Source organism: Tympanuchus pallidicinctus, unplaced genomic scaffold, assembly GCF_026119805.1.
Source record: "Tympanuchus pallidicinctus isolate F22 unplaced genomic scaffold, pur_lepc_1.0 scaffold21, whole genome shotgun sequence".
In the NCBI taxonomy this organism is placed as follows: Eukaryota; Metazoa; Chordata; class Aves; order Galliformes; family Phasianidae; genus Tympanuchus; species Tympanuchus pallidicinctus.
This window is the reverse complement of record NW_026294733.1, coordinates 9,612,344-9,640,325: the sequence shown is the minus strand read 5'-3', so window position 1 is coordinate 9,640,325 and position 27,982 is coordinate 9,612,344. Positions and strand designations below refer to the sequence as shown.

Genomic DNA, 27,982 nt, shown 5'->3' with positions numbered 1-27,982 from the left:
TCTAGATTTAAGATGAAGATGTGATGCTATTTCTGTAAGAACATGCCTTGGATGATTTATACAAATAAATTCAAGCAAGAACCAATAAAACACAACTATATCATGTATTTGACAAATGCAATGCTGTTTAGAACAGCTGTTGCAGCAGCTTGCTTTCAGAGAGTTTTGAATAACTTGTTGCCTTCCTTTCCTAAAGTATTTATCCATAAAGACAGCAAGTTACTTTACATCAGACTGTGAACTTCAAAAGGAAAATTCTTAGCATAATACTACAGAAACTTGTAGATGTATTCTCAAAACCAGCTGTATGTAATGAACTGGGAAATTTTTGATGCAGTGTTAGAAGGAATTCATTTACTAGGAATAGGAAAAGTAATCATTTCATTAGAAATAAGATAACTTTTCCCTTCCAGTGCTTCCAAACTATGAACTTATTCTTTCTAACGCAGAAAGTTCAGTCCCGTCTACTGGAGCAGACGGTAAAAGTGACCACAGCATTCATTCTGCAAGGAAGCTCTGCATCTAGAAAAGAGTGAATGGACAGGCTGGGCAACAAAAAACAGGCACACTGGAAAATGCTAAATGTAGTCTTACCAAAGGAACTTACTGAAGAGACGGTACATTAATTGGGTAAACATGACTGATGCAGTACATCACATTTCTCTGTTCATGTTACAGTTGTGTGGATTCTTTTTCAGATATAAATTCCTCATTAGAGGTACCTGAAATACAGAGCTGGAGAGAGAAATAATGACTATATAACAAGTTTTCATCTTAGTTTGTTCATGCTGTACTTTCAGTGAGAAATAATCATCCTAAATTTGAGAGACTGAAAAAATGCTGACTTTAATTCCATTCCTAATTAATGTATATTTTATGTACAATTCCAAAAGTAACTGTTTATGATTGTGCAAATGAGAGAAAGGCAATGTCATATTCAGGTAGTGAGGTATGCTGAAGAAGTGAACATTTCCTTGTTTTGAGGGTCTTGTGTGGACAAAATGCACACAGAAGTGCTGACTGATGTAGGTAATATGCCAATATTTTTATACTGTTCAGTGTGTAAATATGCAAGCATTTATATACGTGGTCACAAACAAATAGGGTGAATGGGAGTTTATTGCATGTAGCAGGCAAAACATTTTCAACACTTTGCTGCGCTTCCTTATTTACTTATTTATATTCACACAGAGGAAGTGGTAAGGCTGTCTAGCTGACAACTTTTCTGAGAAGAGACCGTTTTTGTATTAGAGGAAGCAGTGTCTCTCTTGGATGTGCTAACAACGTAGTTCTGACATTAAAAGAAGTTAGACAGATCTGGGTAAATTAGGCAAGGAGCTACTAGACCTGCTAAAGGAGGTCACAAAAAGGCAACAGATGGCTGCTTCATCGATAGCATTGGAATGAACATTCTCTAACTACCCAGGGGGAGAAAAAATGGATTTGAGAAACATTCCCTATCGTTCAGAGGTGATTACGTGGAACCCAGATGACTTAGCAGAATATTTTAAGACGGTAAGTTTAACTGTGTTTCATCTTCATATAATGAAGGAATACATTATTGTGACTTTGTGCTAAATTGACATAGCTTATAGTAGGCAAAACTTGCTTCAAAAATAAAAGCAAAACCACTGGGAGTTAAGAAGCTGAGCCAGTGAAACCTATAAATGAAAGTACATTTTAAGTTGAGTGTAAGAGAGAAAAGAGGCTTTGCAGTGAAAATGTACACTTTGCTACAACTACAGGGAAGGTTCAGGCTAGATATCAGGGAAAGGTACCTCACAGAGAGGGTGGCTGAGCACTGGAACAGGATCGCTGAGGAACTGGTGGTGGCACTGTGATTGCCAGAGTTCAAGAGTTTGGACAAAGCTCTAAGACATGTGGGTTTTTTGGGTGGTTGTGCGTGAAGCCAGGAGATGGACTCAATGATCCTTGAGGATCCTTGAGGGTCCCCTCCAAGTCAGGATATTCTATGATTCTACGATTCTGTGAATTGCTGATATAACGTCCACAAGGAGCAGTAAAAGATATTAATATGTGAAAACTACAAGCTTTCTAGCTAGGTCTTCAGTGATTTTCAGGAGTTTTTGTTTAAGTTGCTCAGTGTTGGCAAACAAAGCACGGAATGTCTTTGCTTGTTAAAGCTTCCATGAGAACCCATCCAGGAATATAACAGTTGTAGATACAGGTACTCCTTATTTTTTTATGCTCAATTGGAAAACCTTTGGCATTCCCTATAAGTAGACATCTCTTTTTTCCTATCACTATGACTTTTCCTGAGCTTTTTGGGGCTCAGTTTTGAAATCATGCAAAATTAAATGTTTCAACAGCTTTCACCGAGTTTTCTTGGGGAAGCTGAGGCACAGTTGAAACTAGAGTGCTACTCAAATGAAGATAAGCAGACCAAATGCAGTATCTACAAAATCTCCAGAGAACAGCAAACTACAAGCAGACCTCTAATGCTGGGGCCAGTGGCACAGTAAAATGAAACACAGGATTGGAGATGGAGCAGATGACATCAAAATCAATAGTCAGCTTCACAAAATAAGAAAAAAATTATGACACCACCTCATGGTGGTTTGCAGCACCATTTCCAAGAGACTCACAAAAGAAAAGGCTTCCTGAAAGAGCTGATAATCATATTCCTGACAGTGCTGGAAGGATTAATTACAAGTCTTGCAGAGGGGTTGGAATTAGATTATCTTTAAAGTCCCTTCCACCCAAGCCACTCTATGATTCTAATTGTAACTGAATGGCCTCAGTAGATTAATTTTTGTGTATCTTCTCTCACTGATCCAGATATTCCTTGTTTTTGGAGAGGTGAGTCAGGCAAAGAAAAGCTGCTTAAAATTGACTGTCAAGTCTGTGTCAGATGATGATGTTTTCCTAAGTCCAACAGCTCTGGGCTACTGCTTTAAGTGACCAGACCCTTCTCCCCAAATTAACTCACACACATTCTCTATAATTGAAGGCTTTAGGAATGCTTTTATTTCAACTGACTAATATATACTGCATGTTCAAAGGCCATGTTCAAGTCCAAGAGGAACGAGCAATTTCTCTGACTAATCTGAGATATCTGCCAATTAGGAATTTTTCAACAACAATGACAATAACATCTAGCTTATAATTCTAGGTGTGTTAACTTACAGCCAATAATTCATAGAATCACAGAATCATAGAATCACAAGGTTGGAAATGACCTATAAGATCATCCAGTCCAACCATCTCCTCATCACCATTGCCACCACAAGCACTAAACCACATCACACAGCACGTCATCCAGACGCCTCTTGAACACTGCCAGGGACGGCGACTCCACCACCTCCCTGGGCAGCCATTCCAGTGCCTGACCACCCCCTGAGAGAAGAAGTTCTTCCTTATGTCCAACCTAAACCTCCTCTGATACAACTTGCAGCCATTGCCCCGTGTCCTGCTCACTGCCTGGGAGAAGAGGCCAAATCCCTCTTTACCACAACCTCCCTTCAGGAGACTGTACAGTGCAATGAGGAACTAATTCCAACCATGCACTTAAAGGAACAATAAAGAACCAAAACTTCAAATAATTTCTAAAGATCTTTTTTTGAGCAAAAGCAGAAATATTCATATTCTTAATATCCTGAGAGTTATATTTAACAGCTACACAGTGTATTTCATCAATTATTTTAAGAATAAGAGATGAGGTCTCAAATACACTAAAGTGTCCTTTCAAATGTAGCAATTGCATCCAGACTTTCTGTTCAAATAAAAATCTTCAGGTTCCCACTGGAAATATTTAAGAGTCACATCTCATCAAATATGTCTAGGGTTTATTTTGTGTGTTGTTGTTTTTTTTCCTATCAATTCCCCAGTTTAATCTTAAATTGAATCCTGAAATGCCTACCCATGTCCCAGATGCTACTGCAAAACATAACTTAGAAAAGCTTTATTATGGATGATTTGCAGAATTCAATGCTTCAGTCCATCAGAGGAAGCTTTTCAATTGCAACAACGAATTCAGGAACTCCGATCAAAGCTTCATTATTCCAAGATATTAGAGCTTTTGCTGTTTTTCACAACTGTTCGTTGTAGTCAGTACCACAGCCTCCTTATCCATTTTGCAGATATTTTTTTGAACAGGAAACTGCAAGTTGGTTTTTGAATGTGGGGAATTTAGTATTCCTGTTCCCAAGGGATGAAAATATCCAAGTCTATTGAAGGACTGCTGTTTAAAAAAAACAAAATAGGACACATCACATTTACAGGGAAAAAAAATGATCAATTTAGACAGCCCAGGGTGTGTAAAAATAAAAAATAATTAAAAAAATCTAAGTGAGGTAATGAGCTGCAGCTTTGTGTTATGACTTTATCACATGAGGATTAAAAATCATTTTGTAAACTACTGGGACTCCTAGGATAGATGAGGTAAAAGGTGGTAGCACGCAACAGAGTAACTTGAAGCACCTATTCAAAGCTAGCTGTAAGTATTTTGTTTCTAATAATTACAGTGTAATAATAATCATAATAATCTTCTTTTCATTGACAGTTAAAGTACAAGGACTGTGAGAAAGTTGTTAGAAAGCACAGTATAAATGGACAAAGGTTTTTGGTAAGTAGAGTTGTGAAATTCCCTGAATCCAATGATTGTTTTGACTCTTCCTTTCTTTGCACTGACAGTCAACTCCCAGATTATTACTTAAGTATAAATATGAGAAGATCAGCCAGACATTTTGCTGTAAGTACAGAATTCTGGGAACTCAAGCATGTTGTTTAACATGCATGGATTTTAGTGCATTTTAAACTGATAGGGTAGTTACAAATCTTGCCTTCAATTCATCTCTTCAAATATTAACTACAGAAAACTCGTATTTATTTATTGTCTTAAAATTGCTCAGGTTAGAAATGTCCTTCAAGATCATCACGTCTAACCTCAGCCTAACCATACTACCCTGACTCTAACAACCTGCTGCTAAATCATGTCCCTGAGCACCATCATCTGCCAGTAGTCATCTCCTGCTTGATGAAGGGTTGGCGTGAACATGATCAGAATGACCAGCTTTCTACTTACGTCACTATTTCATTCCTCTATAGTTAAAATCAGGTTTCTTCTGTGGCAAAACATATATTCAATGAACTGTAAAAGCACAGAAGCTAATCTAGAACATGTCATTGTCTAAATCAGCATTAGTCCAGGCTGTATCAATAAATTGTCCTAATCTGACAAAAGCTGACAAATCCCATTTATGTAGCTATTGTTTTCAGGTCTGAAATGCACATGCATGAAGATAAGTAACAGCTTTTATCATTATTTCATTTTAGCTCTAGTTCATTTCCAAATATTGTGTTTTTTTCCCACGAGTAGGCACTTTGATCACCTGTATTATTAGCCATGGTGAAAAAACTGAGGCTCGTCTTTTTTAATACCTTCTTGTTTTTTATTTCCTTATGTATGTAATGTATGAAACTTTCAAGTATTTCATTAAAATACAACATACAAGTTTTCAAACACCTCTTATAGGAATGGGATATACACCTCCCTCCTAACTGTGTAGAGTCAGTAATTCAGATGCATGGCACAGAGTTTATCCTGCTACCCACTAAGCGATTTGGCTGAGCTCAGGCACTCAGGATTTGTGCCTGCAGGGAAACATTCTGGAAATGTTCTGAAATACTGTAATTTTGAGGGATAAATAACAAGAGCAATAACTGCAGTTTCTAAAGTGGTGGGGTTTATTATTATTATTATGTATTATTTCCAGGGCACTTCTGTAAGTAAATGGCCCAGAGTGCAGCATGTTTTCAGAAACTCCTTGTAGATCCCAGGGATGTTTTTTCTGTTAAGGAAGCAAGCAGCTCCTCAGCTCTTCTAAGACAAATGTTTTTAAGCTTTTGACCTACTTGTTATATTTATAGCATAGAAGAGATTCACTTCTTAAAAACAACATGTGAATTTAAGTGGAATTTTCTAGACTGCAATCAAGTTCTGTTCTCTTTTCCTCTCTATGAATGCTGTTTCTAAGAAACACCTCTTAATGTTTAAATTACTGAAAACTGCCAAATTACATTTCAACATAAGAAACTGTTAGAACTGAGTTGTATGCAGGTTTTGGATCTGACAGTAGAACTGACTGCAGAAATAAGGCTGCCTTATCCACTAGAATAACCTGCTAGTATCAAAGTCACATTTCTATATCTACTGGCTACTACAAAAATGTTCCAGTTGAGATGTAGTAGGAATAAAACCAGAGGGATTCCACATAACTTACTTCAATAAAATTTCCCAAGATTTAAAAGAGCAGAATGGCTCTTTATGAGAGTTTTGTCCCATATCATTTGTCAGGTTTATTGCCACAAAAGAGTTCCAGTGAGAAGCTTAAGAGGTCTTTAGAAAAAATCAAGATGCTTCAGTAAATCCTGCAGGACGTTTCCATAAGAGGAATATATTTTTGCTGTAGTTTACTCCTGTGGATGTACCAAGAAGTACAGTAGTGCTGGAAAACACAGCTAAGATTTGTTGTGGCTTTAAAAACATTGATGTCATTTTAACCCAATATATAATTAGAAATTAATTACTGCTGGCAGTAAAAATGACAGAAAGAACACACGTACCTCCAAGTTCCAAAGCAAAGCTTTTGATTGACAAAACAAAACAATTCCTCAAAAGTTTTGCCAGTTTTCCATTTATCCATACTAAATTTGCAGTGGCACAACCATGCGGAAGAAGAGAGAGGCCAACTCTCTTTTCAGGAGTGTCAGTAAAGCACATCTCAGCTCAGGTCACTAGTAACCTGAAATCAAATTGCTTCACTATGGTAGTACAGGGAACATTCTACTTACCCTCAAGTTTTTAGAAATATATATATTTTTTTAATAAAAAGCATGTGAGCTTTCTTAGGCTATCAATGCTGCTCTTTAGTCCAAGGAGTCTCCAGCTACATCTCCACAACTTCTCATACACTGTGATATTACGGATTGGATTTACAGCATACAGAGCTCATCTGTTCTGGCAAATCACATTCCATTTTATCATGAAGAGTTTAATCTGAAATTTTGCAGTCATGCACAATTGAGCCAGATTTCACCATGCAGACATGAAGGAATTCAATTATCTAGTTCATGAAGTCACTTAACCATATTTTTAGCTATACTAAAAAGGTGTGAAGCAAAAAAAGCCTAAAATCATCATCTATGGTAGAAGTCTGCCTTCTCTACTAAGAACTGCTTTTTACAAAGGACAATTCACTTGTACACTGCTTTGAAACCACAAGTGTTTGAAAAAGCTTTTGCAATACTCTGTGCTTTAATATTTACTGTGATAACTCTCAAACTGCCAAGGACAGTACTCTCATCAGTGATGATAATTTCAAGTAGACCACGAACATTCTGTTGAGCTCACTTCTGTCATAAGAAGCACAGGATGTAGCCAGAATGTAGCTATTAATTCTGAGACACGGCCCACTGAGATGATTTATTACATCTCAAGACAGAAAGGATATGTTATACTGTATGTTAGGTGACAGCAATCTAAAAAAAACAATATCCAGAAAGGAGGGGAAAATAAATAAACAAATGAGAAACTAAATTAATTAATAGAAGACTATAAATAGTTCTCAAACCTTTTCATTTACTATCCACCTGCTTTAGCTTACCTATCTCCTACAGTCTCCTACAGGGGGAAAGTTGTTGTTGAGGAGAGTTAAATTTCCATTTCTTTTGAGAAGAAAAGCCGCGATGAATTTTAATCAGGCTTGTAAGTCAGTATGACAATAGAGCACCAGTAAAGAACTGTATTACATCCCAAATCAGAAAAGGAAATGACTTTAACTTAACTTTATGCAGTACCATAAATTTGAAATTAATCTCTAGAAGAATGGCTCCCTATTGGTAAACAAATGGCCCTGCATGTGGCAGGGGGTTGGAGATTCATGATCCTTGAGGTCCCTTCCAACCCTGGCCATTCTGTGATTCTGTGATCCTGTGAAATCAATTCATGCAGCTCTCATCTGACAAGCACTGTTTTAGGATACTACTCCTTACACACCTCTTTTCATCAGCTATCTTTAAAACAACCTTTCTACAGAAACACTTCTCATTAAAGCTAGGCATGTAATTGATCGTTTCTTGGGAAGTTATTTGTGTGTAAACAAATACACTGATTTTCATTAAACTTCTAGCAAATTTGATACAATGATGATGACATAAAATAAAGTCTAACATCCAGAAAAACTGAGAAAAAAATATTAAAATCTTATCTTATCTAAGCTTTATTTAACACTGGGCCATTGGGGTGGCAGCCTGTTGTCTTGTATTACTTTTCTATGTACTTTATTTACAAATTCAATTGATGTTTATATATTAGTAGAAACTTCATGCCACATTTTTGAACACGCTAACTTCTGTAGCCACAGGGTGTTTCATGGACAAAGTCTGTGATCTATACCATATGTTTCCTTTGCAGAACATGTCTGAAAATGATATCCAGAAATTTCCCAAACTCCGAGTGCCGTAAGTAAAGCTAAACCACTTAACATTAAAAGTTATTTTAACTCACCATCAGTGAAAACTCATAGCAAACATCAGGCAAATGATTCCAAGTAATCAGTTAGAAACTTGTTAATGTACCCTATGGGAGAAAAAGAAGAGTTTTCCAATATAAAAACAAATGAAGTGTGTCATGGTAGCTCAACAATGTCACAATTTAAAAAAAAATCTCTGGTGGGTTTTAAAGAATTCATCCACAAATTTTCTTTTGATAGCAGTTACACAATGGCTGAAGGTTTTACATATTACCTGCAAAGTAAGATTTAACTGTTCATTGCTTCATGACCCATATTCAAAGGAAAAAAAATCAGGTATGTACAAATGAGTTGAGGAGTTAAAGCATTTTTCATCGTGTGCTTTTTCATCAAGGTGGGTGATAAAGACAAATCAGTTTGGAAGGTTTGGCTCAGAGTTAAATTGATTTTCTTCCCTCCTGTGAGGTAGGCCTTGAAAATGTTTTGAACTCACCCAAACAGCTGTCATAATTTCATAGAGGTTACTAATGAAGAACATATTCCCACTGGGTCAGTACAGAGTAACAGTAACTTCTAGTACTTTGTGGCAAAAAATGAGGTGTTTTATTTTCCTGTGAGTTCTTTCTTATGTGTGATGTAAGTTAGAAGGCTCCTAATGATGAGAGACATGGAGCTCTTCATGGTCTTCTAAACAGAGTAAGGGAAGAGGAGATCAAGTCATTCAAAAATGGCTATTTCAGTTTCGTTCACTTCCCAGTTCCAGACTCTCTCCTTCTATGCATATCTTGATCTTGCCAAGAGACACAGCCTCCTTTAGTTTTATCAGAACGTGTGTAAGATGTTTTGGTGATGCTAAAAATACTGCAAAAATTTGAAAAGCTGTCTGGTCTGTCATATCCATGTGCTCACAGTTAAACTGGTTGCCAGATCTGAAGGCAGGAAGATACCTCTGTTCAGATCAGATATACAAATTCTTGAACTTGAAAGTCTCCAACACGATGTGTTTCATAAGATCGTATCTGTATTTTCACAGAATAAGTTTCCTCACAGGAGGGTGTAGCGGTGTATGAAGTGCTGTAAGTGAGCCCAGATGTTATGGAAAAGATGCCCAGGTGTCTGGCATTTCTGAAGTTAGAGTCAACTAGTAGCACCATTTAACCATGGTTATAGAGATTGAGGGAAACAGAGACTGTGGAAAAACTCACATCACTGTACTGTAAAACACACTGCTTGTAATTTTCCCATAATTATTCCCTCTTCTACAGTCCTTTCATAAATTTATCTCGTTTCAACTTTCAATTTTGAAAACCTTTGGTGATTTCCTTTCATATTCATAAGTAAAATGTGGTCAATGCAACAACTTACAAACACGTACACATAAGTGATATTAATATCATGGAGAAACAGTTAAAATTTAACGACGAGTTTCTCACAGCTCCCCCTCTAATCAATAATATATCAAAAAAGCTTTGCAAATTCCATTTTCACAGTCCTCATGCCTTGTAATAGCTGAGCAGAAAGCCAGCAGCCTTTTTCACTCAGATCTGTTGGGATTCTCAAGAAGATGAGAATTTGAAATCAAGAGCTTTAAAAGAACAGTGAAGTGCACAACTTGAAGGACAGAAAAAAATAAGTAAATTGAATGACTTTTCTTCACTTACCAACAGGGAAGCAATTCACTGGAATATTGTAATTGCACATGGAAAATGGCATGATGGGAAATCCTCCTAGAATGCCACTGTTAAAAATAAGAATTTAGAGCTTTAGTAGGAAAAAGAACTGATTGTCATTTAAGAAAAAAAAAAAAAAAAATCAACACAATCATAGAATCATAGAATTCAACATAGAATCAAGAACACAACAAACAAAACAGATAAAATTGATGGGTGGAATATCTAGTCATTCCTTTCATTAATTTAATTACTTTGGAACTTCCTTGCTCTTATCAAAATGGAAAGTGCTTGTATTGGCTTTTGTGAAACATTCACTCCTTGCTTTTATATTGTAATAGAAAAATCACCTTGTAGGAAAAGCTCTTTTATTAGCTGAAATACACATTAGCATGTTTAATCCCAGCACGTGATCCACTTAATGGCAGAGCAAAGGTCTATAAAACGCCTCAACATAAATAGCAACAGTTGTACTTAGTGCACTTCAAACTGTGAAAGGCTTGCAAACCACAGCACACATCCACACAGAGTGTGTGGTTTTACTAAATACATGCATTTCAACAATTGTAGTGATCAAGTTTTGCATGAAACTGTGCCGTTTCTTTTTTAGGGATGGTTCTTTAACATTTACAGGAACCTTTCAGTATCTCAGCAGATAACAGTTGTCATTACAAAGTATGATGGGCCACCCTCTGAAGCTAATAAGACCCTCCACAATTTAAATGTTAATCCCGACCAGCCACATCTGGAGTACTCTATCCAGTTCTGGGCTCCTCAGTTCAAGAAAGACAGGGAACTTGTAGAGAGAGTCCAGCAGAGAACTACAAAGAAGGTTAGGGGCTTGGAGCTTCTCTTATGAGAAAAGGCTGCGAAATCTGGGATTGTTCAGCTTGGAGAAGACCAAGAAGGGATCATATCAATGCATATAAATATTTAAAGGCAAAAGTCAAGAGGATGGGACCGGGTTTTTTTGTTGGTTTTTTTTTTTCAGTGGTAGGGAAAGAAGAAACAAGCACAAACTGGAACCCAGGAAGTTCAATGTAAGCATGAGAAAAATCTTTACAATGAGGGTGACAGAGCTCTGGAACAGGTTGACCAGAAAGGCTGCGGAGTCTCCTTCTCTGGAACATTCAGAACTCATCTAGACACTTTCCTCTGCATCTTGCTGAGGGAAAACCTCCTTTAGCAGGGAGTTGGGCTAGGTGGTCTCCAGAGGTCCCTTACAACCCCTACAATTCTGTGATGCCATTTGTGCACACATGCTCTCTTGGGTAGGCTGCTAAAGATTGAAATGTATAAAACTTAATTGATGGTTTGTTTTGAAGGCAACATAACAATGTTGCATCTGCCCAACAGACATTATTCACAGGCCAGAACATTACTCAAAGCCTCCATCACAAACTCTGCTTTTGGCAGCGCCCAATCTATGCAACTTCCTGGTCTTAGAGCACTTCACCCTCTTTCTCTTTCACCTGTCCTAAGTTCTTTTTCCTAATACACGCAGAAAGGATTCTGTTCATGACAGCAATATCTGTAGGAGCCAAACAAAAGTCATTTTTGGAGTACTGGTGTTTTTGTATTTGTGTGGGTTTTTTTTTTGAACTTCCTGCTAGTGTTAAGCTAAGTGCCTGGTGAAGGAGGCAGAAAGAGAAAGAGAAGTCTGAGTAACATTTTCTGCAAGTGCTGTTGCCTTATCCTGTCCTATCACACACTCCCACAACTCAGAAAGCAGTGTGGTTTTGGTACTTCCTTCCTTGCATGGCTACAGCCTCAGCTGCTCTTTGCACGTACCTTCTGTAATAAAGTTGCCTGTAAAAAATTACCATTCTAAACTTCGCTTTCTTCTCTAAGCCACTGGGTTTGAACCATTTAAAACAAACTCAAAAACTCAAAAACAAACTACACACTGTATTGTAAGCAGAAAATGATTAATTTGCTGAGTGAATTCAGTGAGCAACTTTTCCAGTTTTTCTTCGGTACTGGCTGATGTAAACCCTCACAACAGCCAGCCCAGGTTTCAGTCCAGAAAGCCTGCAGACACTCAGATCACATTCACACCTATGGGACCCTAAACTAAAACAACTATTGACTCTAAAGCCTGTGGCCTTTTCTTTACTTCTTTAGCAGAAATTAAGCTCAAGATTTTGAAAGATACTTCCTCTGCTATGATAGTGAATTAGCCAAGCACAAGTGTTGTAATCCACTTCTCCACAAAAGCACGTGTCTAAGCAGGGCACTGTTCTCACCAGAACATGTCCTGATGTTCCCTTGGAGTCTTACTATTCACATAGCAACTTACTGATCACCTGCAGCACAAGATTTATTGTGCAGACAAGTGCGAATTCCATAGGAAAAAAGAGAACCTTGTAATTTGGAAGTTTTCTTCCCTCATACAGTTTACTTGGGTGACAAGATCAGACTGAGACAGCTGTAATTCTGTGATCACTCTTAGGTTGTTAACATTTGTATGCACATACTTATTTCAAAACGGGCAAGTATGACAACATTTGCTTAAACTTGTTAAATTGCAAAGTAGTCTTAAAAAAGAAAACCCCCACAATATCCTTCCTCTGCTTTCATACTCATCCTTGAGTCCATGCCCCTAACATAAAATCAGCCATTTTTATCATTTTTAGATTCACTGTTTTGAAATTACTTGTTATCTGATACTGGCTGACAGCTCAATCTGCCTCTGTTGCACTTCCATACTCTGAATTACAGCAAGGTACATACTGGGGAAGCAGCAATGCCAAGACAGCAGGCATTTACATGGCTTAGGATTATAAAAATAGTGAGTTTTTATTGGCTTTTTGTTAAATGCTAGAATGCTTGAAAGCCTGCCTTACTCGGGCTCTGCCCAAAAAAACAGTTAGACATGAAAGAGATGCACAAATCAGATAATTAGGGGACCAGTGTTGGTAAGTAGCAGAAGAAGATATGAAACAGGAAGAAAAACAAGAGACTGGTAACTGCCTGGCAATTCCTGGACACATGCAAAGATTTTAAATACTGATATAAAGTTTATTGCCAGATCTAAGATCTATGGAAAAGGAATCTGCACTTACAAACCATAAAATTAAGCTTTTACAGAATTTAGAATCTGACATAAGGAGACACATTTGGTTCCTGATTTTTCTTCATCATACTTTTACTTCCACATTCTGCTAGACTTGAATAATATCAGCCAGAAGTCAAATGGGGCATTTTCAACCATATGTGTGTAACCCACTTGCTTTGGCTGCCACAGGACTTTCTGAGTGGACTTCCTATAAAAAGAAACGAGAGTTAAGAATTGGAATATGACTCAGCATATGTTTTCTTGGAACCAAAACTTTCTTTGAAATAAGATCATTGTTGAGGAAAATTTCATTAGCAGCAGAGCAGAGTGATGTTGCTCTACTGGGCTGAATTCAGTTGTTCTCTTTGACTGTGTCCTTTAACCCTGCTGCTCTTCTCAGGCACTCAGTGAATATAAAAAACATCACTCACAGTTATCTATGTTGGGTATGGATGCCAGCAGTAAGTGCAGCTTAACTGCATGCACCTGACCTAAAGATCTTTGAGGATTGTATTTCACTGGTTGTTACTATATAATATTATAATATAATAATATAATAATATAATAATATAATAATATATATTATTCACCCTAATGCTGCACACAAACTATGCACGAGTGATGAAAAGCACATCAAAATCTCTGTAGACATAAAGGTGTACACATCTTATGTTTCATTTGTATTTCTGCTCTGCATATGTTATGACATGAAACTGATGGGAGGGATTCCTGACTGTGCATATCATGATTGTGGAGGGAGAGGGACAAAAAGAAAAGAAAGTCACAAGGTGCATTTAATTTCATTTCTATGACCACAGGCTTCAAAGAAGCAGCTTCCTGAAATAGCATTTGCTTTTTCCCTGCAAAGTAATAGAATGCCACACCATTATTTAAAGCACTGCTCCAGTGCCTGCTGTCTCCCACACCCTAAATTTCTAAGGCTTGCTGAGCTTAACGTCGATTTTTAAATTCGATCCAACAATACTGATTTTTCTCCATGCAAACAAGTCCAATATTCAACTGCCAAGTTACAAGCTCTTCCTTGTTCTATGTGCAATAGTGTAGCTTTGCAATAAGAAGAGAACTTAAGTATTCCTACCACACAGTAAATGATAAATTCAAGTCACATTTCATTTACTAAAAATTGTGATAAAATGGGAGGAAAGCAGCTAAGAAAGTGACTGCAGGTTACAAGGACTTTTTTTTTAACTATTTCTGTGATTCTTTTAAACAGCATTGTTAGCAAACTAAGTCAAGAAATAAACAGAAATGAAGGAAGGACATCTTTCTTCCCAAAATGGTAAGTGAAAAATTCTGACTTGTTTTTCAAAGTTTTCAGCTGTATCTTTCCTGGACTGTTGTTGGTTTAATTCGTAACACCTGTGTGTCAGTGGGATCACCTGGAAAGTATATAAAACAAAACTGTGTTGTTAATGTTATCTGTTAAAAATAGGAATTCTTGAGCCCGTGAACAACCTGGATACTTCCATCGTGTCTGAAACCAATACAGATATAGATTTCATGCAATATTCCAACTGAGTGAATTACTCTTTAGGAATGCTATAAAATTTGGGCACATATCATTACATTAATGAGTCATCACTAATGCAGTTTACAGACCTGTACATCGTTACATTTTAAAATGCTTCACAACTTACTGAATATAATATTCTTGAAATAGGAAAAGAGCAAAAAAAATGCAATTAATTACGTTGATTTTTAGCGTGGAGGAGTCATGAAAAAACAACAATTTGAATTCATGCAGTGTGAAAATTGAAGTCTAGTCTACATTACATTGTTTTAGACCACCTGAGGACATGATTTGCAAAGGATCTACCTTTGCATTAGCTAGAGTTCAAAATTAGAATTGAAAACCATACAGATATTTATTACACCCTACAAACATTTTGAACTTGACTTTCAGCAGCCCCAGTAGAATGATTTAAGTTTCTATTTGAAGTTCTGTTCCAAGGACTGATGCTCCTAGTAAATTTACTCACTGAGTTCCACTTGTTTCCAAATACTCCACCTTACTGACTTGGCCTTGTTTTCAAGACAGTTGAGCTGACATTTGGTGACTGTATGTGAAATATAAAGTAGTGTGTTTATGGTATTTTGTGTAAAGTTAAAGTAACTTAGACAGACTTCATTTTACTTTTAAAGCTAAACGTTAGCTTCATTAGCAATTCAGTGTACTAGATTTAGTGTATTAGATTTTAGTGTACATAAAATTTTTAAAAATTTGCAATTGGAAGGAATTTATTTGTTGATATCTTTGTTATAGGGGCCAAACACAAAAGTGTCCTGAAAATTCAGGTAAGCATTTACTGGCAGTCTCTAAATACAAATAGCGTTTAAAAACGTTAAAAACCTATTTTATTTTTTGTAGAGTACAATAAGTGAGACAAGGCAAAGCAAAAAAGACATAAAAGGAAAGAAAAAAAAGAGCACATATAGTAGCAAAACGTTGCATGCTTCACCAATTGTAGTAATGAGAAAACTAGTAAGAAAATATTTTTTTTAATAGAGAAACAACAGAGAGGAAAGGCAAGAGTAGAAAAATTCACATGAACATTCCCAAACTGCCTTTTGTTAACCCCACATATGGTATCAGTGCTTATACATATTTGTGCTCCATGCTCCCACTCCTAGCAGCATCCTACTAGAAACCAAGCATCCAGATGTCTGCCAGGCTCTGAATTTTTAATTATTTTCCTAATAGGCAAAGAGCACTTAAATCTTCTGCATCTACCATGCTCCCTTAGTTCTACTGAGATTAAAATAACTTTAGATTTGAATGCTATCATAATTTTTAAGAGATAGAAAGGCGGTGCTTATTCTGAAAGCATTCTATTTCAAATGATATTTGAAGCATGAAGAACAGGACAAACTAGATGAGACAGAATATATAATCTCATATAAGGAAAGCTTTACTCTTAATTTTGAATAAGAATGTTATTTGTAGTATCTTCCATGAGCTACGTATGGATGCCAGTCTGCCTGCCTTTGACAGGCCCGCTCCTTCTTGCTCCTGTTGTGATAGGAACTCTGGTATTGTGGTTCAGAATGGATTTGAATGGCTTTTTGTCCTTTTTGTCTTGACATTTTCAAATTTTACTGTGCTTTGACTTCCTTATGCAGGATACAGTCAAGAAGATGATGGCTGGTCTTCATTTGTGAGTATGAGGATTAACCTAACATACTGGGTCAATAATATCATGGCACAACTTTTTTGTAATCTCTATCTTCTCTTGCATTACCTACTTTAGACAGTATGGATGGATTGGTCAATGGCATGGGGTGTTAGACTATGGAAAAAGAGAAGCATAAATGATTGGAGTAGATGCATGCAAATTTCACGGAGAAAAGGGCTTTTGCCCAGTTATACAAAGCAGGGCTTCACAACAGCAGATTTGTACCACTGGTTCAAGTACAAATTGTGACCAGATAAAGTTTATATTCCTATTTCAAGCTCCCAAAAGAAATGGTTAGTAAAGGAAAGGTTGCTGTGTTATTCAATGGCAAAATCTTGCCATTCTGTTCTTCTGTAAAACTTACTTTTTGAAAAATCTGATTAATTTTTTGAAGCCAGATAGACTGCAAATAATGCTTTCTGTCTTTCAGCATAGAAAATGCACTAGTAAACTTTATTAGATGAGGCAAACACAACCTAGCTAGCAAAATGAATGAACTGACTGATCTACAGTCCATGCCTATGAAGACCTCTCACTGACCACTGTCAGTGTATTTTGGAAAAAACCACTGGAGAGAGATTCTTAAAAAACACTTGTTAATGCATTTGCAGGAGGTTTGCTGCTATTTCAGGAGCATACAAGATGAAAGTAACTGCCTGTAATGCAGGCCTGTATGAGCTAGTCTGGAACTTCCAGCTAAGGCATCAGTGAAAAAATAAAAATACTTTTTCTTTAAGTCACGGCACAGGAAATGTGTGCAGTGACCACCACCATGCTTACACTGTGATCGTTTTAGGACCAGTAAGATACTAGTAGTATATGTCTGTTTTTGTTTTGGTTAGAGTATCAATCAAGACCTGTATCACAAACCTCTTTTATTTTTTTTTCAGAAGTGTTTTTAAAGTCAAGTTTCAGTCTGTAGAATACGTACTATTAAGTAAGAATGAGTTTCAACTGCTCTTTCAACTGCTGCTCCTGTGTTCTTTCAGGAAGCTCCAAATTGTCTGCTGATACCTTGTGTGTTATCTAAAAACAGACATTCAAAATGGTTTTAAAGACTTGATATATTCCAGGTTGAAAAATACTGTACTGAAAAGCCCCAAGAATACTGCAGAAACAGTAACCTGTTATAGCACTCATCTTTTATGTACGTTGGTCAGGATGAAGATGATGACTATGAAAGCCCTGATGATGACCAGGAAAAGGAAGATGAGGCTGACTATGAATCACCAACGGAAGAAACTGAGGAAGCAGAGCATGACAGTGATGGCTATGAGCCACCTCCATCCAATAACGATGAAGCACACCACAATGTCATATTTCCTGCAAAGTCACTTGCAAACAACACAGACTATATAGGTAATTACTGAAAATAAATCATAAGTAATGTTTTCATATTATTTTCAAGTACATTTACATGGCGGTAATGGAATATAGAAGGCTTTATCTCAAAGTGGCACAGACATTGCAAGTTGGTATCTTTGTAACTTTTAAAGCTAAATGTTCTACTTCAGACAAGCTCTGCTGGATTGAAGATAAGTTTCATGTGATGTGTGCACAATTTGGCTTGTGGTTTGGAATCTGCATATAGTAAAAAAAATTACACACTATTTTAGCTTTAGCAGTTGTTCCTTGATCAGAATGAGTTGTCATAATAGCAGCAAAATATTAGTGAAAATGGGGAAGAGATCAGCTTCTTCAGCTTGTCATTTTTTTGGTGTGTCTGATTCTTCAGTAGCTTGCAGTTTGGGTCAAGTATGAGAATACAAAACACTGCCAGTTAGACTGGCTGTGCTTCAGGCAAACACCGTGCTGCACAGAACAAAAAGAAACACGTGAGCCAATAAATAAGGCAGGTGCAGTCCCACCACCAAAGGGACAGGTGAACCTCTAGCTCCCAAAAAACGCTGATCATAAAGCACCTGCCCGTTAAGCACTAACATAATGTCTGTATGATATGTCAGGTTAAGTATGCAGCATATTGCAAGGGCTCTTTTTTCATAAAGATCTAATGAGAATAAAATAACAAAACTGTTCATATCGTTGTTTAGCTTGGGATTTTTCTTTTCTTTAGACAGGCCTCCAACAGCCAGATCATCACATCAGCCTCCAGTACCACCCCAGCGGCCAGGCCCATCCCCAGCACCAGCCTCATTTGGGGGAAGAGGTGCTTCTGTATGTTTCTCTCTTGATATTTCAGAGCAAAAGACTTGTCAGTACCTAAATGGAAATCCAAGTGTAAAATTATTGCTATTCAAATAGTACACGTAGAGGAAAAAGAAAGTTTTTTGGTGTCAAAATATTTGAACTCCTACAGGGTGGGTTTTTTTTCATGGAACAATACAACGTAGAGGGTTGAATATTAAATTCTTTGACATTGGAAATTTGTATCAACTTGTGAATTCTAATGATAGATTCTTAATAGATCTCACTTTGTTTCTTTAACAATACTCGCATATGAAATATTTTTTTCAAATGAACAAAGACTACAAAAAAGGGACTGTAAAGAATTGATGACATGCTTTTTTTTATCCCTGGTGACAAGCTTTTTTTTCCCCCATTTTTTTATCCTTTGAAATCTTTGAAATTGAAAGCTATGTAATGCTTACAAGTTGCAATGTCAGTTCAGCATATGCCTGCAGAGCTGTACATAAGACCTACCCCCGTGAAGGTAATTTTAGGATGTGGTAGAGGGACCTTTGATCTGACCCATTTCCATAGTTCACATATATAAAAAACAGCACTCTTTGAAATGTAAGTTATCATAACTGTGCCCTAGATTGTTGCACTATTTATTGGAGTAAGAAAGAACACAGAAAGACATTTGTCTGAAGAAATACAGATTTAGATGTCAAAACAGTCTCACCCTTTTTTTGCAGCTTCTGATAACCCATTGTTTGACCCAGCTCTCACAATAAGAAAGAACAGTCCTTTTTCCCACTGCCTCACTCAGCAACTAGCACTAGAACAGTGTTAGTGCATCTTTCTCAGCTTTCAATTTGCTCCACTAATTTCAACACCAGATTTCAAAACTATCACTGCTGCACTGAAGAGACAAAGCCACAGCAGCACTCTTGAAACTACTGGCTCTTTCCAAACAGAATGTCCTCCCCAAACAGAATATCCCACTACAATATTCCTTATGATACAGAGGGAATTCTTTATGAGCCAAAGAACCACGTATGCAGGTCATTCTTCAGAAGCATTAATGACTCCTATCCATCCTGTATTGGGCAGAGACCAATTCTTCGCACTTTGCCAGACACCAAGACTGTCAGATACAGTGTGGTGTGTTCAATACATTAAAATTAAAAGAGAAAAGTGAGGGCAGGTTTTAACCATGTCTAAAATGTTTGTTTTAGCTGCCAGCTTTCCCTCCTCTACCAAGCAACAATGACAGGCATGTCAAGCCTTCAAAACGTAAGTACAGCTGTTGCTTTCTTTGTCAATGGGCTGCACAGCGCTTCAATTTTGCCTAACTTTGTAACTCCTCAGCTTCATTTTCTAATACTATTTACTCAGAAGACCCCTTTGTTATTCTCAGAAGTAAAATCAATTCATGGCTATGCAAAATAAAGTTATACTGATCTGTATCAGCACATTGCCTTACATAGTTACTGTGTTTAGCCCCAGCTCCTTCTATAGACAGAAGCACAAAACCCCCACTGGATCGCCTTGCTCCACCATTTGAAAGAGAAAGCCCAGTACCAGGTCAGTATTTGCTCGTGGTCATATCAGTGGCTTGAATATTAATACAAATAACAATATTCAAAATTATCAGATCAAACAGAATTCATGCAAAAGGTCAAGGCTCAACAAAATGTACTTTAACTCAGTTATGCACAAGGTGATCTGTTTTGGAATAAATAATGTGAGCTGTACTTACATAGCAGATCAGCACTGGTTGATCAGAAAGACATTACGAGATTCCTGCACAAAAATGCAATAAAATAAATTAAGTGAATGATCACAGGAAAATTTAGCAGGTTAAAAGAGGGAACAACTTTGCAAACAAAGTTAACAAAAATCTCTACGTAGTACTATATGTAGTTTGTTACCCAGACTGAAAAGAATGCTGAGAACTTAAAAAACACAGAAAGAAAGGAAGAAGGGTAATTGTTTCAGACCTTGATGCTGTACTTTACAAAGAATATAAACTGACTACTTTATGATTTATATTTATTATCTATTTGGTGCATGTCAGTATAGAAGTATTCAGTAATTCAAAGCTGGATCACAGAACGTATTTTTGTAAAATGTGTCATTTTGAAAATTAATCATTTTTCCTTTAATAAGAGATATTGCAATTCTTGCACTGCTTATAAAACCCAAATCCCTTATTGGCTTACATCTGAGGAGTCCTAGTGCTTCAATTTGCGAAACACTGCTATCGATAATATTCAAAACTTTTTTTTTTTCATAGAAAGTTTATTTATCTGCAGTTACATTTTTTCTAAACATCTTTTACTATTTCCAGGGAAGAAGCCAGGCCATCCTGAAAAGGTGAGTTCTTTGTAATTTGGCACTTACACGCTTTTAACCTGTTTTGATATCCTTAGCTCTTAACTCTTAACTATTTCTTGTTGTTTCACAGCTTCTGACTCCACAGCTAAGGTAAGGAGTTTTGCCTCTCTGACATGAGAATGTTAATGCCAATATTAGTCAATTTTTTCATATTAACCAAATTTTTGCCTTTATTTCATCATCTTGCTCCTGCTTTAGAGCACTGGGAGAACAGCTAGCAATGATGCCAAAACCTCCTGTACCACCAAGTGATAGATATGAAAGAGGAAATCCATCTCCTCTAAGGAAGCCAATCCCTGTAAAGTAAGATTTCATTTAATTTAATGATAATATAAATGAAATTCAACAAAAATGCGGACAAGCAATGTAGGATGATATGATTTACTGCTACTGCATACCAGTAGTATCTGCACACGTCAAAGTTTTGTTTTAACAGTATGCATGGAATGTCTTGTTTCTTCAGAAAAGTGTAAATGTCGTAAGAACTGTCTCTCAAGTCCTATCTCAAATAGCCATTACACATGGAAAGGCTCCTTTTCTACTGGCATAAAGAAACATATGATCCATATTTTAACCACCAGATCAAGGTCTTGCTCTAAGAAACATTGTTTCATGAACCCCAAAGATATTTCGCATGGAATATTAGGAAGAGAAAGGCTTACCCTCCTATTATGAGCTTGCATAACCCATAGCAAACAGCATCCTACAGCAAAAAATTGCTAACTGTCTAGATAACATAGGCTGAATAGTGTGACTCATTTTAAAACAAAATGAGGAAGTAATTGAGATCTGCTAATCAGATAAGAAAATTTGTCAAAGAACCAAGGGCTTGAAGGTTTGTCATGTGTTCCAGCCATCACAGAATCATTGAATCACAAAGTGGCTTGGGTTGGAAGGGACATTAAAGAACATTTAGTTCTACCTCCTCTGCCATGGACAGTGCTGCCACCCACTAGACCAGGCTGCCCAGGACCCCACCCAGCCTGGCCTTGAACACCTTCCAGTGGGGCATCTATAGATTCCCTGGGCAGCCTGAGCAAATGCCTCACCACCTCAGTGTTGTGGAGTACTATAAATGAGTCTGAGACTTGAGGTCTGATGTTTTATCAGTGTAGAAACTTGTTTAAAACTCTAATCATATGATAAAGTATTCAGAATTTTGCTGCTAACATAGTCATGATTGGCTAAGAATTAGTGTACCATCCCAGAATAGGGCTGAAAATTTGTATTTTGGATATTTATCTGAGGAGAAAGAATTGATTCTACAGATATATGGGACTACAGAATTTACTAAAAGTTTATGTCTTAATAGAAAATATAGCCTAATGCACACCAAATGAATGGGTAATATTCCATCTTTGATTCATGTTTTGTTTTCTGTTTCACTTCAGGCAGGGCTGGGCACAACAGAAAAGACCTGAAGTAAGTATAGTCTCAAGGCAAGTGTGTAAAGATACAGGTACTACAATAAAATGAGGTCCATGTAAGAATTCTGGAAAAAGTAAACTTATTTCTTTATGCGTTGTAGTGAATGCTGATGGATCTTTCATAGCACGTTGTTTCTTTTTAATAACTTCTATTATTCTATTATTATTCTATTATTATTATTATTCTATCTTTTAATAATTTCTATTTCAAGATCAGTTGATTCCCCAAATACTTTATCACAGATAATGTGAAGAATAATCCCAACATTTTTTATGACCCTGGAGAGGTGATTTTGCTTATTTTAAGTTTGAGTTTTTGTTTTTGGATTTTTAAAATTATTTTTATTTAGCTTACCTAAGAATTTAGTTTTCAGATAACTCTGAGAACCTATACATACCTAAGGAATGAGGAAAGTTCATGTTGCATTGGGTCAACATCTTCTATAGTACTTTTTGTAAATAACAGCTGCACCTTAACAAAAAAACTTTAAAATTTTTTTGGTGTTATATTAAGACAAAGCTCCAGCATTTTAGATGAAAGTGACAGGCTAGATAATATAACCAAAATTTATCGACTTCCAGGTCTTTGTTTTGTAAAACAGCGTGCTATTTTACAACATTTTTGCTATATTTTTTTTTTTTATTGCTATATAATATTTTGCTAACATTTGTTTTCTCTTGGTTCCTCAGGAAGAAGAAGAACGTAAGTATTTCTTCTCTAACTTTAAAAACGTGAAGTTTTTCTTTGTCTTAGTGCTACCAAAAAAAAAAAAAAAGTTTCTAGAATTCTTTCTTTAAAGCCATTTCAGAAAGTCAATGGTGTCTTGACAGGTTGTAAAATGCTTACAGTGTACCTCGTGCAGATTTATATAGCAAAGCCACAGAACACAGAAAATCAATAGTTAATAGCTTCCTCTGGTCAGTTAGTTACAAGACAGCAGGATTTCTCACTTTGAAACACATCATATTTTAGAGACCTGTAATCTCCACACAGCATGAAACAGTGAGGCATGTTTTCAGTATTCAGAAGAATGTTGGGTCAGACCCTGGTGGTGCTGTGTTCTGTGTAATGGTACTTAGTCCAAGGAACAGAAGCAGAACTTGTTTCATGTAATTTGTACTGATTATAAATTTCTTTGTATTTCTTTGTAAGTCCCTAAAATTCAGTTTTTAAAGCAGAGCATTTGGCCAGATGTTTATAACTTACCATTGCCTCTAAGACTCCATAAAGAACAGAGCAGAGAACAGTTAAACTGTTTCCCTTTTACAAATAGTTGAGGCCTGAGGACATTACATGGGAGAGATCTCACAAATGAAGTTTAAAAATATAACCTCAAATTCATGTTCAGAAGCAGCTCAACATAGAGAACACACTGTCACCTCCCTCAGCTGCACTGCAGTTGCAGAGTGTGAATTGCAACTTGTCCAAAACATAACTTATATAATGCAAATATCCCAGTCCACTCCATTTTATTTTTAATTTAATCTTCCTTTTAGTTTCCTTAATATTCAGCTCTCAGTTACAACCTAAAATATCAAGGACTTTTTAAATCTTCTTGTAAGTTTATCTGATTAAACAACAGAAATGTGATGGGATTTCTTCATTCTAACTAAGGTAAGTTTTACATTTTCTTCTCTTCTCCACAGATATACCCCAAAGACCAGTGCCACAGATATCTTTGCCCCCATACAACTCCAATACGTTCCCATCAAAATCTATCAAGCCTCTACCTAAGCCAGGTGTGGTGCCTGGAGCTGAAAGGTTTGTTTCACCCCTTGCAAATCTCATTCCTTTTGAATTCTAATCTCTTTTCTAAACAGTCCCAGCTCTCTCCAGTTTTTCCATAAGTGACATGCTCTAATTCCCTACCATGTTAGTGGTCCTTCGCTACTTTCTCCAGTAGCTTCATATCCAGAATTGCAACATTAATAAGAAGCTGAATTTTCCTCAAAACTGGTAAAAAAAAAAAAAAAAAATCCACATGTGTAGAACAACACCATAAGTGGAAGCCAAAAGAAAGAGCTAGAAAGCTGTTGCCTGTTCTTCCTAATTTAGAGTAATATCGTACATGGGGCCTCTGAACAATTAACAAACTCTAGTAGTTTTTTACATTGATCCTTACACATTACTGATTCCTACCCACCTGATACTCAGACACTGAGCTCCAATTTATTGGTGGATCTACTTACATCAAAGGAAAGAATGAAAAATGAAGAGAAGGCTGTTCTCATCCTTCATAGGACCCAGGGAGATGCCATGTTCTGTAAAACAGGCTTACAGTCTAGATCAGTATTTTAAAGCATTGCACAGCAATGACATATTGTACTGAGTAGCTTGTTTTGTTTTGTTTTAAAACAGTGCTAGAAGCCTGTCTGCAAGTGGCTCACTACCACCTCGCTTTCCCCAAGGTTTGTATCCTATACTTCTGGATTTTATGCACAAACAATGGCTCGAAGCTACAAGGAAGTTTCAGTGCATTATTCTGAATCTAAACAGATTTTCTTCCACAAAGTTTGGGCCTACAGTCTAGTTAAAGCATTGCCAAAATTTCATATAAGTAATTTTTTCCTGGTTTTAATATTTTTTTCTATTCTTGTACTGCAATCCTAAAGGCAACAACAGCAGATCTCCTTCAAGAGGCACAGCTGATTTAAGACCTCCGTTGCCCATTCCTAGCAGACAGACTGCTCACCAAATAAACACAGAGGAAGATGAGGTACAAAAGCATCACAAGCATTAACTGTAACAACTAAGCACAGCAAATATGCTGATCTTGAGAGAACTGTTTTCAAAGCTTTTTTTTCTAGTTAGCAGACATTGTCAGGATGTTAGTAGGTACTTTCAGTTTCCTTTTCTACATCAAGATTTAACGCTTTATTTTGTCTCCACTAAGAAAAAAACTGAAGCGAAAAAAAACTGTAGAACAAAGTAAGAGAACGACTTGTTTGCTCAATTACTTGTTTTGCACAATTGCTTGAAGGTAGTACTACTTATTAATTACTTGCAATTATAATCAATTACTTATTAATATTAATTACTTTCCACAAAACCATGATGAGTGGAGAAGTTATACCCAGTAGGCACATTTTATTTCACACATCTTCAAATATGTCACGTTTAGAGAAAACCATGAGAACGTGTATGGTTGCTTTTCCTCCCTTAGAGGAAAAATCTGAAGATGCAATACAGCTAGGTCTGTAACACTTCCATATTACTACTTACTAGTATGTTGTCAACATCACAAGCTAATTCACTGACAGATGACTTTCTCCCCTATCTTCTCCCACACTACATACAGGATTCACTAAATGATGAATGGTATGTTGCTTACATTAGTCGGCCAGAAGCAGAGGCAGCTCTTCGAAAAATAAACAAGGTACTCTTTAAACTGTTGTGGATTCTCAGCATCTCTTTAATAGCCTGCCTGTATGTCCTTGCAGTCACATGGAAGAGTGAAGGTAAATTACTTGATAAGGTAAGAGCTCTAATATACATGATTATAGTAGGGGCTTCAACTTGCATATCTTCACCCACTTGAAAGTTAGATATTGAGATCAAATCAGCCACGAAAGCTGTTGTTTTCCATAGCCCAAGAGAGCAAACTATGCCTCTCCAGGGAGTCATTTGATCTTGAACATTTTAGGAAAAATGGTACATTCTCAATAAATATTTCTTTGTCACCAATGCAGCACTTTCAAAAATTCCACATCTTGGCTCAAATTATATGCAATGAATCTTACTCTTTTCTAGGCCACATTTACCAGCAAAAGGAAGTACAGATTCAAACAAGTGAAACACAGACTTAACTGGACATGTAGAGATAAACCAAACTGTATCCCATCCATCACTGTGGGAAATCTGTTTAATCTGTGGTGCCCCACAATAGATGAGCTGAAGTTGCCATATACAGCATTTTGACGACTTGTATTAAGGACCAGTTTAGGAGACCACAGCCAGTGCCTTTCAGACAGAGTGTTTTAATCGGAGATTTGTTAAATCTGAAACAAAGAAAAGCAGAGGGGGAGAAAAAGAAACAGAGAATATCAGTGTCTCTACCAAAATTACACAGACACAATCATTTTTTTAGCTGTCTGTACACAGAAGCCTGATTGGAACTTAACAGGAATTAAATTCTCTTCTGATTGAAGTGTAAGCTTGCCTTTGATATTTCGCACCCTCCCTTAATGGAATATCTACCTCATAAAACAGCAGCCCTACCTTCCCTAAAATTCTGCATTTGTGTCAGACAGGAAATGGTTGAAATAACAGATTAAAAGATAACAACATTTAAGAAATGATCTGAACATTTTTCTCCATTAATAGTGCAGTTACTCTTATGAAAGAAAAAAGAAAAAAAGCAGATTAAAAAGAAAAACTAAGGAGATCACGAGTGCACTACTTGAGGTTGTTGTGCAGCTCAAAACCAGAAGTGGCATTTATGTCATCTTTCATTTTTTCATCTTTCAGGATGGAACTTTCTTAGTAAGAGACAGCTCAAGAAAAACTACCACTCATCCGTATGTATTGATGGTGTTGTACAAGGATAAAGTATACAATATCCAGATTCGTTACCAGGAGCAAGATCAGACATATTTGTTAGGAACTGGCTTGAAAGGAAAAGAGGTACAAGTGTTGTTTTTTTTACACAGCCTCCTTTCATCTGAAAGTACCTCCTGTCTTATTCCCTAACTACTTAATCTATCAGCTGTCTTACTCCACTGGAATTCTGCTCACTGTCTTAGAGTTATTCCTACAATTATGTTACTGCTGAAAGCAAAATCAGATTCTTCTGTTTGCACTCAAGGAGCAAATTGGTCAGGGAATGATTGTTTACAACTAAGATAACAGATAAAGGAAATACACCATTGGGAGCAAATCCATACCCGACAACTTTACTGCTTTCCTTTCAGACTGTTAGCTCACTCAATTCCAGTAATACTGCATTGGATTTGCTGGCATCAGACAGGTCATTGCATGTACTGATTGAGTCCAAGCTGTCTGAACTTAGGAGTCAAGTTAATGAACTTTCGTCATGTCAAGCAGAATAACAACATCATGTATAAACGTCAAATCTGCATAAAGTAATTATACAACACATCTTCATACATATACTAGACACTCAGCTACAGAGTTGCAAATTAAGGCAGGAGGAAAAGCACTGGCTCTGATGATATTTACTGTACCTTGTTAGACAGCAAAATATTTAGAGCTTAAATAAAAAAAATAATAACTTCAGTAATTACTGAGAATTCTCACACATGCTCCATTGCTTTCTTATTTTTCCATCCCACAGGATTTTTCTTCTGTAGCACACATCATTGATTACTTCCAAAGAACGCCTCTTCTTCTGATTGATGGAAAAGACAGAGGTTCAAGAAACCAGTGTGTGTTAAAATATGCTGCAGGAAATATTAAATGAAATCCAAATGAAGATCACATACACGATCAAAGTCTACCAAAACCTATAAACCTCAGGAGCTAAAATAATGAAGAATTCATTAAAAATATTTTCAATTTTAATGAAAAAAAAGGACGATGTTTTCATTTTTAAGTCATGCTTTAAATGTAGTACTCCATAAATTGGGTTTTCCTACAGTGTATTTATTACTGTACACC

The 27,982-nt window shown here is 36.6% G+C and overlaps 1 protein-coding gene and 1 long non-coding RNA gene across 4 annotated transcripts; one reads left to right on the top strand and one right to left on the bottom strand.

Annotated features, from left to right (window-relative positions):
• The first annotated feature begins 1,212 nt into the window (after window positions 1-1,212).
• On the top strand, window positions 1,213-27,982 carry LCP2 (lymphocyte cytosolic protein 2). Of its 3 annotated transcripts, XM_052684912.1 has the most exons (21): window positions 1,213-1,515; window positions 4,523-4,585; window positions 8,435-8,481; window positions 14,455-14,520; window positions 15,505-15,536; window positions 16,362-16,396; window positions 17,575-17,773; window positions 18,489-18,589; window positions 19,777-19,834; window positions 20,042-20,125; window positions 20,892-20,917; window positions 21,009-21,028; window positions 21,137-21,241; window positions 22,330-22,360; window positions 23,056-23,068; window positions 24,013-24,127; window positions 24,725-24,774; window positions 24,979-25,082; window positions 25,665-25,742; window positions 26,834-26,989; window positions 27,660-27,982. In XM_052684912.1, exons 1-21 carry the CDS (start codon window positions 1,438-1,440, stop codon window positions 27,783-27,785), a joined length of 1,587 nt encoding a protein of 528 aa, XP_052540872.1. In that variant the 5' UTR covers window positions 1,213-1,437; the 3' UTR covers window positions 27,786-27,982. The 3 variants fall into 3 exon arrangements, with proteins under 3 accessions (XP_052540872.1, XP_052540873.1, XP_052540874.1); XM_052684913.1 differs by lacking the exon at window positions 23,056-23,068 and having other exon boundaries at window positions 22,330-22,371; window positions 24,011-24,127; XM_052684914.1 differs by lacking the exons at window positions 1,213-1,515; window positions 4,523-4,585; window positions 23,056-23,068 and adding an exon at window positions 4,613-4,711 and having other exon boundaries at window positions 22,330-22,371; window positions 24,011-24,127.
• On the bottom strand, window positions 8,434-24,669 carry LOC128081591 (uncharacterized). Its single transcript, XR_008207277.1, has 4 exons — window positions 24,556-24,669; window positions 20,301-20,344; window positions 10,154-10,230; window positions 8,434-8,599 (listed from the first exon to the last, which is right to left on the bottom strand). It is a non-coding gene; the product is annotated as an uncharacterized LOC128081591 (long non-coding RNA).

Bases quoted from the DNA above. Each gene is read 5' to 3' on its own strand.
- LCP2 (XM_052684912.1), top strand. From the start codon at position 1,438: ATGGATTTGAGAAACATTCCCTATCGTTCAGAGGTGATTACGTGGAAC. The intron at 19,835-20,041 runs GTAAGTACAGCT...TACTGTGTTTAG, and splicing joins GCATGTCAAGCCTTCAAAAC to CCCCAGCTCCTTCTATAGAC. The intron at 24,775-24,978 runs GTTTGTATCCTA...GCAATCCTAAAG, and splicing joins ACCACCTCGCTTTCCCCAAG to GCAACAACAGCAGATCTCCT.